Consider the following 12,377-nt stretch of genomic DNA (forward strand, 5'->3'; position numbering starts at 1 on the left):
CGACCCGCGTCCCGCAGAGGTCGCTGCCCATGATGGAGAAGAACACGAAGTACCCCTGCGGGGGGTGGAGCAACAGGAAGCGCCGGAGCTACTGGTAGAGCACCGTGATGTAGAACAACCTGCAGAACATGTTCTAGGTCGACGGTTGATAGCCGGCTCGAGCGCCGCGCCCGCGTCCAACACAGCATTTTTTCGCCTCAAACCCACTGCAAACATGCTAGCCACAGGTTCCGGGTTCAAGCTTCAGTACCGCGAAGCGGCGCGGACGGCGCGGACGGCGCGGACGGCGCGGACGGCGCGGACGGCGCGGACGGCGCGGACGGAGTGCGGCCTTATTTTTTACTTAGTGAACTCTTCCCATGCGGCGAAGAGGGCGCTCGCGCTGTCGTTCATTGTCGCGCGGGGCTTCCAGACCCAGTCGGGGCCGAGGGCCTTCGCATCATAAAGGGGCTTGGGGTGGGACAGCATAGCTTTGTGTACGACCGAAATAGCCGTGCGGATCGCGTACAAACCGCGAGAGATCTCAGACACCGATTCTCCCTTCGATAGAAGGAAAGTCCCAATGAGATGGCAGTGGCGCCCACCATCCAGAGTGCCGACAAAGACCATCGATTTCGACTGGTAGTTTAGCCGTCCAGTCCCATCGATCGATGCGTAGCTCAGCACACTCTCGAGCTCCTGCCGCGCCGCCTTCGCCAGCATTCTGATCGTAACCATCACGAAGAAATTGCTCTTCAACTCCCCACCGATCTCTCTGTCGATGACGACAGGTTCGTCCCACTCGGAACCGATTTCACCACCTTCTGCAGCCATCTCAGCCAATTTCTCCATGGTCACAGCCTTTGAAGCGACCAGTGATTCGAGCTGCCCATAGCTCCCCTGCCAGAAGTCTGTCATGCGGTTGCAGCGGGCGTTCCGGATGTGCCTTTTGATCTTCGTCTTGATCTCCCGGCCATACACGTCCATGTTCCCCAGCACACCCAGGGGCTGTAGCACGCGGATGGCGTCGTTCATGTTCCAGCTGTCCTGTGCAACGACAGGCTTTAGCGCCTGGGCCATGAACGGAGGTATCCCGCGCTTCGCCTGGGCGATCATCTCCTTCCAGGAGGGGTGTTCGTGGTCGTGGATGCCTCGCACGATCGTGACCTTGGCCTCGCCCCGGTGGAAGAAGATGCGCGCGGCGCAGGGGCAGGATGGCTTGTTGTTCTTCCCCAAGCAGCGCACGGTCATGCAGGAGCTGTACTTGTCGTGGTCCAGCGTCAGCGGCTCCGTCGTCGTGTTTGTGTAGCCCATGCCATCAAGCTCGAACAACTTTTCGAGCACGACCTTCACGGTCTCGTCCTGCATGCACGTGCCGTCGGCGTAGAACAGCCGGCCCTCCCTCGCCGCGCTCTCGAGGTTGTAGTAGCAGGTCTTGCCGCGGCGCTTGCCGACGAGGGGCTGAGGAACCGTAGGTTCATCGGGCGCCGAGAACATCGCCGACGTCAGGTAGTCGTTTGGCGGAGCATTCAGCGGCTTGTCGACGTCCGGGATCTCCTCGTCCTCCTCGTCCTCGGCGGCCTTGGACTGGGCCACGGAGAGCACGGGCCGCAGCAGCTCGGCCAGCAACGCGAGCTGCTGCTCCGGCGTGAAGCCCTGGAGCGCCGAGCCGGCCTTGAACGGCGACGGCGGCTGCATGGACGCGGGCCGCTTCTTCGGCGTCGGCACCGGCGCGGACGCCGGCGCCGGCGCCGGCGCGTCGGGCGCCGGCGCGGAGGACCGGTTGCCCATGGCGGCGACCACCTCGCCCAATTCCTGGGCTGCCGAGTTCCTTCGGATCGTCAACCAAATCTCAATTCCTGGGAGCGTCACCTTCAATTCCTGTGATAATACCCAGCGCCGCGCATGCCGCCGCGGCCGCTTGCTTGAAGCTGTTGCAGCTCGCCGGCACCGCTGTGTGTCGCCGCGCGCACCGAGCCATGCTCGCCATGCGCGCGATCCTGCGATCGGTGCTCGTCGTCGCCGTCGTCGGTGCCATGAACCTGCCGCGGCGCTTCGGCGGCCAGAGCAACGGCCCGCGGCGCGCGCTCGCCGGCGCCGCGGGCGCCGCCCTGCTGGCCAAGCCTTTGAGCGCCGTCGCCTTCGGGCGCGAGGCGGCGCTCGCCGACAAGCTCGGCGCCGTGCCGGCCTTCTTCGTCGCGAACTCGCGGGGGTCGCCCTACCTGCTGAACAAGGAGGCGGAGGGCGCGCAGGAGTGCGTGATCTTCCTCGAGCCGCGCGACGCCGAGGCCTTGCTGAGCGAGATGACGCAGGCGAGCCCGCAGCTCAGCGACGCGCGCGTCTTCTGCGTGGGCTTGGACAAGGCCCTGGGCATGCTGAAGCGCAAGCCCCAGCCGAGCGGCAACGTCGCGCGCAACGGCAAGGAGCTCGTGCTCCGGTACCGGCTCCAGCCCTCCGCGAAGCAGCTCCAGAACGCGCGGGGCCGCCTCGGCAAGCTCTTCGACACGAAGACGCTGCCCTGCTTCATCTGCCCGGAGCTCGCCGTGGGCGGCAAGACGCCGGTGTTCATGGCGCTCGAGGACCTGACGGAGGCGTGGGCGACGCAGGGCACGGGCCGGCCGGCGAACGTCGACGTCCACAACCTGCTGGATTTGGTCGTCGCGTCGGAGCTGCCCGACGCCATGGGCGACTTCGACGACCTCCTCTTCTACCCGCAGCCGGGCGCGGTGAAGTACGTCCGCTCGAACCGGAAGCGCGGCAACATGAACTCGCGGCTCCACGCGTCGATCAACTAGGTAGCGTAATGTGCGTTTAGAGCTACGCGTCGCTACCGGTCGATGAGCCCGCCGGCGTCGTCGTCGGTCCAGCCCGCGCGCCACTCGCGCATCCAGCCCGGGCCGCTCCGCTTCTCCATCTGGAGGTCGCGGAGCTTGCCCGGCGTGTGGTAGTAGGAGGCCTCGCCGAGGCCGTGGTAGCCGCGCATGCGGTGGATGTAGGCGGAGAACGTGGACCAGTAGGTGCCGGCCCAGACCCTGGCGCGCGTGCAGACGACCTGGTCGACCATGCCGTAGTAGTTCGGGTTCAGGTCGCGGAGGACGCCGTCCGTGAAGTCGCCGAGCATGACGACGTTCCAGCCCGCGTCCCGCGTGAAGGCCGTCCAGCTCGGGTCGTCGGGGCAGCCGTACTTCTTCGGCCGCGGCACCGGGTAGCTGTCGCAGGGCTTCCGCTCCCAGAGGCAGCCCTTGCACTTGCCCGCGGGGTCGTCGGTGGCGAGGTAGACGAGCGCGCCCCGCGGGATCTCCAGCTCCGCGAGGTTCGCGACGATGTCGCTGGCGGAGATCTTCGCCTCGCGGTACTGGAAGTCGTTGCGCCGCGCGTGGATCGCGTAGAAATCCGTCGCGTTCGTCGTCAACAACGCCTTCTTCCGCAATTCCAACAGCACCTTGTGCGCCGCGCACTGGATCGGGTCCTGGTAGCGCGCGTAGTCGCGGATGAAGCGCTTGTAGAAGCGGTTCACGGGGCCGTCCTCGAAGAAGAGGAAGCTGTAGTAGTTCCGCAGGATGCGGTGGTTGCCGCTCCCGGCGCTGTGGACGTGGCGCTTGTCCGCGAGGTCGAGGGCCACGGCCTTCTGGCCCCCCGGCGCGAGCTCGGGGACGTAGGACTCGCCGCCGAACTTCACCTGGGCAGGAAAAGGGTGCGAAATTCCCAACTTTGGAGGCTCCTATCTCGGTCATTTTCCACTCGTTTCGGCTGATTTTGGGACGAGCGATCATCCCTCGGAGCGCTCTCGAAGCGTGGGTGCTGTTTCCGAAACGCGCGCGCGCGGAACACTCACGTTGAAGCGACGTTGAATCACCCTTTTCCTGCCCTGAACTTCACGTAGCGGCCGCTCAGCGGCGGCAGCAGCGCGTCGGACGACTTCTCCACCAGCTTCCAGAGCTGGCGGCCGCTCGGCGTCTCCGCCACGGGCGCGCCCGCGATGGACTCTTTGAGGAACTCGGGCATGGTCTTGGTCCGCCAGCCCGGGTGCGACGCCAGAAGGCTCGTGTTGAGGAAGTCCGCCAAACCGAAATCCCTCCGGTCGCCGTAGGTCTTCGCGATGAGGTACAGCGACTGGGGCGGCGGCAGGACCAGGGTGCGCCGCAGGTAGTGCGCGAGCACGAGGACGCACTCGATGCCCATGCGGATGTTGTTCCAGCCGCCGCTGTCGTACTCGAAGGTGAGGAACTTGTCGGGCTCCGGCGCGCCGAGCGACGCGGGCGCGACGGCCGGCGGGTCCCGCCAGTAGATGACCTCCGAGTCGGCGATGACAGTGCCGTCGCACGTCATGCAGCCGTAGCCCTTCCGCGGCGGCGCGAGCTTCGGCTTCGGCGGCTCGGGCTTCGGCTTCGGCGGCGGCTTCGGCACCGCGACCTTCGACTCGGCCGGCGGCGGCGGCGGCGGATCCGCCGCCTTCGCGGGCGGCCGCGGCGCGGCGGGCGGCCGCGGCGCCCGCGGCGCCAAGTTGTCCAGCTCCTCCGTCGCCGGCGGCCTCGCCGGCGGCCTCGCCGGCGGCCTCGGCGGCGGCGGCGGCGGCGGCGGATCGGACGCCGCGGGCGCGGCGGGCGGCGGCCGCTGGATGGCGAAGGGTCCCGCGTGCGGCGCCGCCTCTGCGGCGAAGGGTGCCGGTCGGCGACGCGCCCGGCGCCTGCCCGCGCAGACTCGCGTGGCTCGCCGTTGTCTGCAGCGTCAGGATCGTCACGCCAAAGCCCAGGGCGAACGCCACCAGCACGACCGGTTTGATGCGCATCGTTGACGTGTCTTACGGCGCGGCGAGGCTGCTTGGGTGGTCCTACGCTTGCTACGCGCGACGCCACATCGCGTGCGGCGCTCGCTGAAGTCAGACTTTGCCACAACAAAATCTTGCTTGCCCTCGACGCTCCGACGCCGATCTCGAGTTGCACGCGCGCCGCGCCGCGCCGCGCCGCCACAGCACACCATGTCGGAGCTCGCCGCGTCCATCGGTTGCTGGTACGCGTTCTGGTTCGCGTGCTACAAGCTGTCCCACGTCGCCAACGGCATCCTCTTCGAGACCTACGGCGCCCTCAAGCCCGCGACGCAGGCCTACTGGTGCGCGAGCTCCGTGAGTTCGCTGCACGCGATCGTCATCGTCTACCTGAGCTTCACGGCGGGCGTCGAGCTCGAGGTCTGGACGCGGCCCGACGTCTTCTTCGCGACGAGCGCGCGCTCGGGCCTCACGAACCGCGTCTTCGTCGGCTACCTGCTCTGCGATCTGTCCTGCAGCCTCTACTACAACGCGGCCTGGTCCGGCTGGGTCGAGAATCTGGTGCACCACGCCGCGGGCATCTGGTGCTGGAGTACGCTCGAGCGCGACCAGTTCGGCCACATCTTCCTCCTCACGGCGCTCCTCGCCGAGGGCACGACGCCCTTCGTGAACAACCGCTGGTTCCTCGCGCAGAGCGGCATGAAGGACGGCAGGCTCTACTTCTACAACGGCCTGCTCATGACGGGCCTCTGGTTCCTCCTCCGCGTCGTCCTCTTCGCGTGGCTCGGCACGCGGCTCGTGGCGATGCGCGCGGATCTGGCGAAGATCACGGCGTACCAGAGCGTCGTGCTCTACGTGAACTACGCCATCGGCTACGCGCTCCAGCTCTTCTGGTTCCGCAAGATCCTCAAGGGCGCGCTCAAGGCGCTCCGGGGGGGGTCGACGAAGGAGGCCGCCAAGGCCGCCTGAGGGCGGCGTCGCCGCTAAGCACCCTGTCGTGACTCGGCGAACGAAGCGGCGTTACTACGGGGGGCTCATCGACTCGACGACGTCGCGAGCGGGAGCCGCGTGCCGCCGTCGTCGCGGCCCGCGCCGGACGAGCCGCCGCGGGGCTTCGCGGGCGTCCGCGCGGGCGCGCGGGGCTCCGCGGAGGACCCGGCCGGCCGGCCGTCGTCCGTGGACGACGTCCGCCGGCCGCCGGCGAAGGGGAGCCGCGGCACGGGCGGCGCGCGGTCCTTCTTCGACGAGATCCGCCGGCTCCCGCGGAGCGCGACGGTGTTGACGGCGCCGGCCTTGGCGCCCTGGGCCTGCTGGTCCGGCGGCGGCGGCGGCTTCGGCGGCCGCTTGACGATGTGGGGGTCCGACGGCACGTCCGTGCCCAGCATCGTCGTGTACAAGCTCCCCGGGCCCGGGCCGACGTGCTCGCCGTCCTTGAAGACGAGGTCGAAGCCGCCGACGCGGACCTCGTCGCCGCTCAGCTTCTTGTCGACGTCGATGATGTCCAGCAAGCTGTCGAGCATGGCGTACTTCAGGTCGTGGTCGTCGGGCGTGTTCGCCGTCATCGACGGGCCCGCGTTGACCTCCAGGAGCCAGGGCTTGAACGCGTCGTCGAAGAGGATGTCGTAGCCGTAGAGCTCGAAGCAGTGCTTGTCCGCAATAATAACCTGCTGGACGGCGAAGAGGGACCGGAGGATGAGCATGTGGATGTCGCGGAATAAAGCGTCGACTTTCTCGCGGCCGTAGACCGACATGAGGAACAGCTTCATGTTCAACAATTCCCACTTGCCGCCGCCCGTCGACGCGTCGTAGTCGTCGCTCTTCTTCTGGATGGCGACGTTCGTCAGGTGCATGAGCTGGTTGTCGATGTCGCCCTTGGAGTTGACGACCTTGCTGTAGCGCTTCGTGCTGAAGCGGCAGAAGCCGCTCCGGTACATCCAGACCGTCAGGGGCATGTAGGACGTCACCAAGACGTAGAGCCGCAGGTCGAACTTCTTGCCGCCGATGAGGTAGGGGTTGTTGACGTACTTCTGGACGACGTACGTCTCCGCGTCCGGCTTTTCCGGTTTGTCCCGGCGGTCGTCGTCCTGGAGGCGCCAGCGGCTCTCGGACTTCCACTTGCTAATCTGGCTAATCTTCGTGAAGATGAAGATGCCCTTGCCCTGGGACCGGCCCACGGGCTTCATGATCCACACGTTGTCGCCGCCCGCGCCGCGTTTGAACTCCTCCGCGAAGAGCGCGTAGTCGCCCGGGAGCACGTAGGTCTGGGGCCAGAAGTCGTACTTCTGCGCCTCCTCGCCGCCGCCGTCGCGCTGGAGCATGCGCTTCGCGCGCTTCAGGTTCTTGATGAGTAGGTCTTTCCGGCAGAGCTCGCGGTGGTTCCGGAAGTGGTTGAGCTTCTGGGTCGGGTTGAGGTGGATGCCGTCCATGAACTCCGTGACCCACTCCTTCTCCGCCCAGTGGAAGTCCCAGTCCATGCCCTCCGTCTCCTTCCAGCCGCGCGCCTTGAGCACGTCGTAGACCACGTTGCGGAACGACGTCCGGAACGTCGTCGGCATCCTTCTTTGGAACGAAGCGGCGGACACGAAGCGGTCGCGCGACGGCGGCGGCGGCGGCGCGCTACGAGACCATCTTGGGCCGCGCGCGCAGGCCCGGCCGGCGCCAAACGACGAGCGCGAGGTCGGGCAGCCTCGACGGGCTGGCGCGCCGGGCCGATATGGTCGGCAAGATGCCCTCGGTTTTGGGCCAATACAAAACAAGCACACCGCAGTTTGCCACTGCGTCGCGCGGCAATTGCGCCGCCCGTGCTCGCGATGAACAACCCGACGCGGCTGAGCGGGTTCTGCGGCACGCCCATCGGGCTGAAGCGCGACGGCGCGCGGCCGCCCTGGTCGCGGCGCGATAGCGAGGCGAGCGACTACAGCTGCGCCTACGAGGTCGACGTCGACGGCCTCGACGAGGGCGACCTCGTGAAGCTCAAGCTGCCGGAGCTCCCCGCGCACGTGCGCGACGCCTTCCGCGCCGTCGCCCGGGGCGACGCGGCGATGCTCGAGGCCGCGCTCGACGGCGATGAACGGTTAGTTTACTGCGCGAACCAGGGCGGCTCGTCGCTGCTCGAGGTCGCGCGGGAGCGCGGCCACGATGCCTGCGTGGACGTGCTGCGGCGGCGGGAGCGCGCGAACGCGCTCCTGCGCACGCCCGCGGTCCCCGAGGAGGCGTCCGTCGCGTCGACGGGGTCGCCGCCGTCCGCGTCGACGGAATCGCCGCCGTGCGCGGCGCCGGCCTGGTACGACACGCCCGCCCGGGCCATCTGGACGCCGCCGCTGAAGCGCACGCCCAAGGCGATGCCGCTGGACGACTGGCTCGAGGCGCAGGAGCTCGGGCCGCTGTCCGAGAGCCTGAGCGACATGGCCGGCGACGTCGACGACCTGAAGGAGATGACGGACGACGACGTCGACGAGCTCCTCGCGGCGGCGACGGCCCTCTTCGCCAGCGCGACGCTGCGGGACTCCTGCGAGTCGCGGCTCCGCGACTCGCTCCGGGCCATCGGCGCGAACGTCTCCGCGTCGTCCGGCGGCGACCGCGGCGACGACGGCGGCGACGGCGGCGACGGCGCGAGCCTCGACGCCGTCGACGACTTCGACGAGCGCGGCGACTTCGACGACGACGACGCCGACGGCGAGGTGCCGGCCGTGCGGCCCTGCCTCGTGTTGTCGCCCGCGGAGGCCGAGGGCGTCACGAACCAGGTGTGCGCGCCGCCGGATCCGCCGGCGGTGTCGCCGCCGACGCCCGACCCCAAGGCGCCGCCGGACCTGCCGCCCTTCTCCGAGCTCGGCAAGGACGGCAACTTCACGACGCCGCGGCCGGCGCGCGGCGCCGGCGACCCGTTCTCCGAGGCGCGCGACGCGCGGGACCCGTGGCCCGCGTGCCCCTTCTCGGAGCTGAGCCACACGGTCTCGCCCGTCCGCGACGAGGGGGCGTAATTTATTTTGATGGGCTTGGGCGTAATTTATTTTGATGGGCTTGAGCGAACGAAGAGGGGGGTCGGGTCCTTTGACGCCTCCTAGGCCGCGCGCGCGCGCGCCAGCCCCTTTTTTTTCTCCCGGCCTGAGGAGGCGCACCGGGGGCGCCCGGGGCGCCGCGGGCACGTCCGCGAGTGCGCGAGGCCCGGATGGACGATAAGATGCGGCAATCGCGAGATTACGCCATGTCAGCCGAGGCCTCAGCCGAGTCGAGACTTTGGTCCGAGAAGGCGACGCTCGCTCTCGTCAGAGTGCTTCGCGACTCGCTCTCGCGCGCCGCCTCGCCGCCACCGAACCTCTTGCCGCCTCGCCGCCACCGCAACCTCCCTTCATTCACTTCGCCGGCGCCCCTGCGTTCACTCTCTCGTCCACTCGCCCAGGTAATGTCACGTTACAAGGCGAAGAAGGAGTGCCCGACGTGCCTGAACACGTTCACCCCGCAAGCATTTTCCATTCACGTGAAGTACTGCGGGCAGCCGAAGGTGGTCTACACGCTCGCGCCGCCGGATTTCCGTGCGAACCTCGACCCGCGGGTGTGCCCGACGTGCTCTTTGAAAGCGAGGCCGAAGAAGCAACTCAACACACAAACCAATGAGTATGAGCCCGTGTGCTGCGCCTGGGGCGAGCGCGGCCACAAGGGCGCGGCCGACGAGGAGACAGCGCGGCAGGCTTCTAACGAAAAAGAGTGCGACCGGAAACGAGACATGCGCGACGTCGACGGGATCTCCTTCCAGCGAGCCCGCGGCGACGATATCGTGCACTGGAATAAGCCATTTGATGCGACGGGTGTCCCCCGCAGCGAGGCCTTGCACGCCTTCGTGCGGGACTGCCCGAACTGGAAGGAGCTGCTGGGCTGGAACCCCAACGACTACCGAGACGCGCTGGACGACGTCGTCGACGCCAAGATCGTTTCGCTGTGCCGACTCGTTCTCGGCGACGCTTCGCCGCACCACCGCTTTCAAGTGTTTATGCAATTATACAAGCTGTACCCATCGGAGACGGTTTCGTCCATCGACGACTGCCACTACTCGCACATCGCGGAGTCGGCCATCATACTCGTGACGAAGGAGGACAACATGTTCGGCAACCTGTCGCCCCTGATTACCCTGCTCGTCAGCGGCTTGGTGGACGGCGCGCTGCAGCAGGGCATGCTCTCGCGGCAGGTGCGCGCCGTCAAGTCGGACAACCGCCGCAACGCCGCCGGACGTCAGTCGCGCGCGGCTTTGGAGACGGCGAAGAAGAATGCGTACCACTCGCTCGGCCCCCTCGCGCGGCGCGCGCTGGGCGTGCTCCGGTCCAACGACGTCTTCTCCGGCCTCGGCTTCGATGGGGGGGGAGAACGGCTGGGACTTCGCGCGACGCTGGGGGTCCTTGGGGTCCTCGGGCTTTGGGACGCGGCTGTCGGCGGACGGGCTCCGCGTCCTCGCGGTCCGCGGCCCGCTCATGTTCCGCGTCGCGTCCCTGAAGCAGGCGACGGCGGCCGGCTGCGACTTCGGCAGCCTGGGGAACCAGACCGTCCCTTTGATGGCGTTCAACTCCAGGGCCGCCGACGAAATCCTCGTCGGCGACTCTACGACGCGATCCCACTCGCGACCGGCCAACGACGACATCGCGCGGACGCTGCCGACGCTCGGGGCCGGCGACAAGGTCAAGTTCTTCGTGTCGCTCGACGCGAGCAACGTCATCGAGTACGTGGGCATCGAGGGCGACTCCTGGCGGCGCGACTCCGTCAAGGCCTACGGGCACTTCTCGGAGACGTACGACGAGTTGGTCTTCGCGCAGAAGTCTGACACTTCCTGGGAGGCCTGGCTCGTCAATCTTTGCCGCCAGGACGGCTGCGGCGGCGTCGTCGACGGCTTCGACGTGTCCTTCGAGGTCAACGGCGTCAAGGTAGGGCGCGACCTCTTCACGCACCCCCTGGACGTGAAGATTTCGAACGCGCTGGACGCGAACCAGGAGCGCATCGCCGACAACCGCGAGTTCGGCGCGAGCGACGTCCCGGACGACGACTGGCCCGGCAACCGCGAGCTGCGCGTGCGATGCCTCGCGGCGTGCATGCCGCTCGCGGACGACGCGTTCCGCGTCTACAGCGTCGTCTTCGAGAAGCGCCTCGTCGCCGCGATGGCCAGCGGCGACGCCTCCCAGGTCGTCAAGGTCCTCGAGGCTTGTTACGGCGACGTCCGGGACACGGCCGAGTCCATGGGCGCGGACGGCTACCGCACGGCGATCCGCGAGCAGTTCCGGGCCCAGTGCGCGCCGGCGATCTTTGAGCGCCTCTCGCGGCCGCGGCGCGTGCGCGTCGTCACGTACCGCGTCGACGACCTCGACGCGGCCCCGACGGAGCGCTTCGTCGACGTCCCGCGGCTCGCGGCGCGCGTCGGCCTGGAGGCGGCCGCGCCGGCCCAGCCAGCCCCCGGCCGGCCCGTGCCGGACGCGCGGGCGTTCGCCGCGCCCGCGCGGCCGTCGCCGCTCGACGACGGCCACCTCGACCTCGACGTGCCCGAATCGGAGGCGCCGACGAGCCGCTCGCGCGAGAAGCCGCCGCCGCCCCCGGACCGCTACGACCCGCTCACGAGCGGCACGTCGCTCTTCGGCGAACCGTAAGCATATTAAGCGGAGTTTGCAGGGCGAGCTACTAGTAGAAGGGAGCGTACCAGGCGCGGACGGCGCCGGCGCTGCACCGCGTCCTCGTCAGCGACCGCGACCGCGCCTTCGCCGAGGCCGTCCCGCGCAAGGGGCCCGCGGCCGTGGTCGTCGGCCTCGCGCACGTGCCCGGCGTCGTCCGCTGGCTAAAAGACAGGAGTTAGTCGTCCGCTGGCTCGATAGCTCGCGTGTTTAGCGGACGATTGTCGCGCACTAGCTGCCTATCGCAGCTCGCCCTCCGGGAGGGGCGACATGTCGAACATGCCGGGCGTCAGCTTGGCCTCCTCGAGCATCTCCATCTTCCGCGCGAGCGTCCGCTGCAGCTCCTTGTCCTTGGCCGCGATGGCCTCCTTGAGCTGGCCGTTGAGCTCCGACAGCATCTCCTCGTCGCTGTACTTGGCCGGGTCCTGCGGGCGGAGGAGCTCCGGCGCGCGACGGCGTTTCCGCGTCGACGACTTCGCGTCACGTCATTTTGGACGCGGGCGGCGACCCATTCGCCCATCTCCGTCGGGATCTCGCTCAGCGGCTCGGCGCGGAGCGGCGCGCCGCGCGCGATGGGCGAGAAGCGCTTCGAGGTGCTGGAGAGCGGCGCGAGGCGTGGGAAAGACGCGCGGCTCGCAAAGAGGCGCGTGAGCGGGCGCGCGCGCGACTGCGCGCCGAAGGCCGCCGCTGCGGCCACGCAGATCGCGAGCAGGAGCTTTTGCATCGCGCGTACGGCACCTGGTGCAGCGGCAGGTTGCGCACTTCAGTGCGAAGGAGCTCGTGCAGAGCTCAACCTGGCCAGCAAATTCGACAAAGGCACCATGCAATTCAACATCATGCCGGTGAAGCAGATGCAGTGGGAGGTCCCACAATGCGAGGAGGAAACTTTAGTGAGCACGAAAGCATTAGGTCGGAATTCATCAATGGCCCAACATGCAATTCAACATCACTTTAGCCACAGCGGCCGCGCGTCCTGGCCCCGCCGCTGG

General features: G+C 68.1%; 2 protein-coding genes across 2 annotated transcripts; one reads left to right on the forward strand and one right to left on the reverse strand.

Moving 5' to 3' along the window:
* Positions 1 to 6,168: 6,168 nt before the first annotated feature.
* Positions 6,169 to 7,296, reverse strand: AURANDRAFT_11535 (hypothetical protein; the record flags this gene model as incomplete). The annotated part of the gene is made up of 1 exon (XM_009043869.1): positions 6,169 to 7,296. A coding segment is annotated over one exon (1,128 nt), but the record flags the coding sequence as incomplete, so codon positions are not given.
* Positions 7,297 to 7,554: 258 nt separating this feature from the next.
* Positions 7,555 to 11,367, forward strand: AURANDRAFT_68230 (hypothetical protein; the record flags this gene model as incomplete). Its single annotated transcript, XM_009043867.1, has 3 exons — positions 7,555 to 8,694; positions 9,144 to 10,067; positions 10,234 to 11,367. 3 exons carry the CDS (start codon positions 7,555 to 7,557, stop codon positions 11,365 to 11,367), a joined length of 3,198 nt encoding a protein of 1,065 aa, XP_009042115.1.
* Positions 11,368 to 12,377: the final 1,010 nt, after the last annotated feature.

Source organism: Aureococcus anophagefferens (assembly GCF_000186865.1).
Source record: "Aureococcus anophagefferens unplaced genomic scaffold AURANscaffold_75, whole genome shotgun sequence".
NCBI classification, from domain to species: Eukaryota; class Pelagophyceae; order Pelagomonadales; family Pelagomonadaceae; genus Aureococcus; species Aureococcus anophagefferens.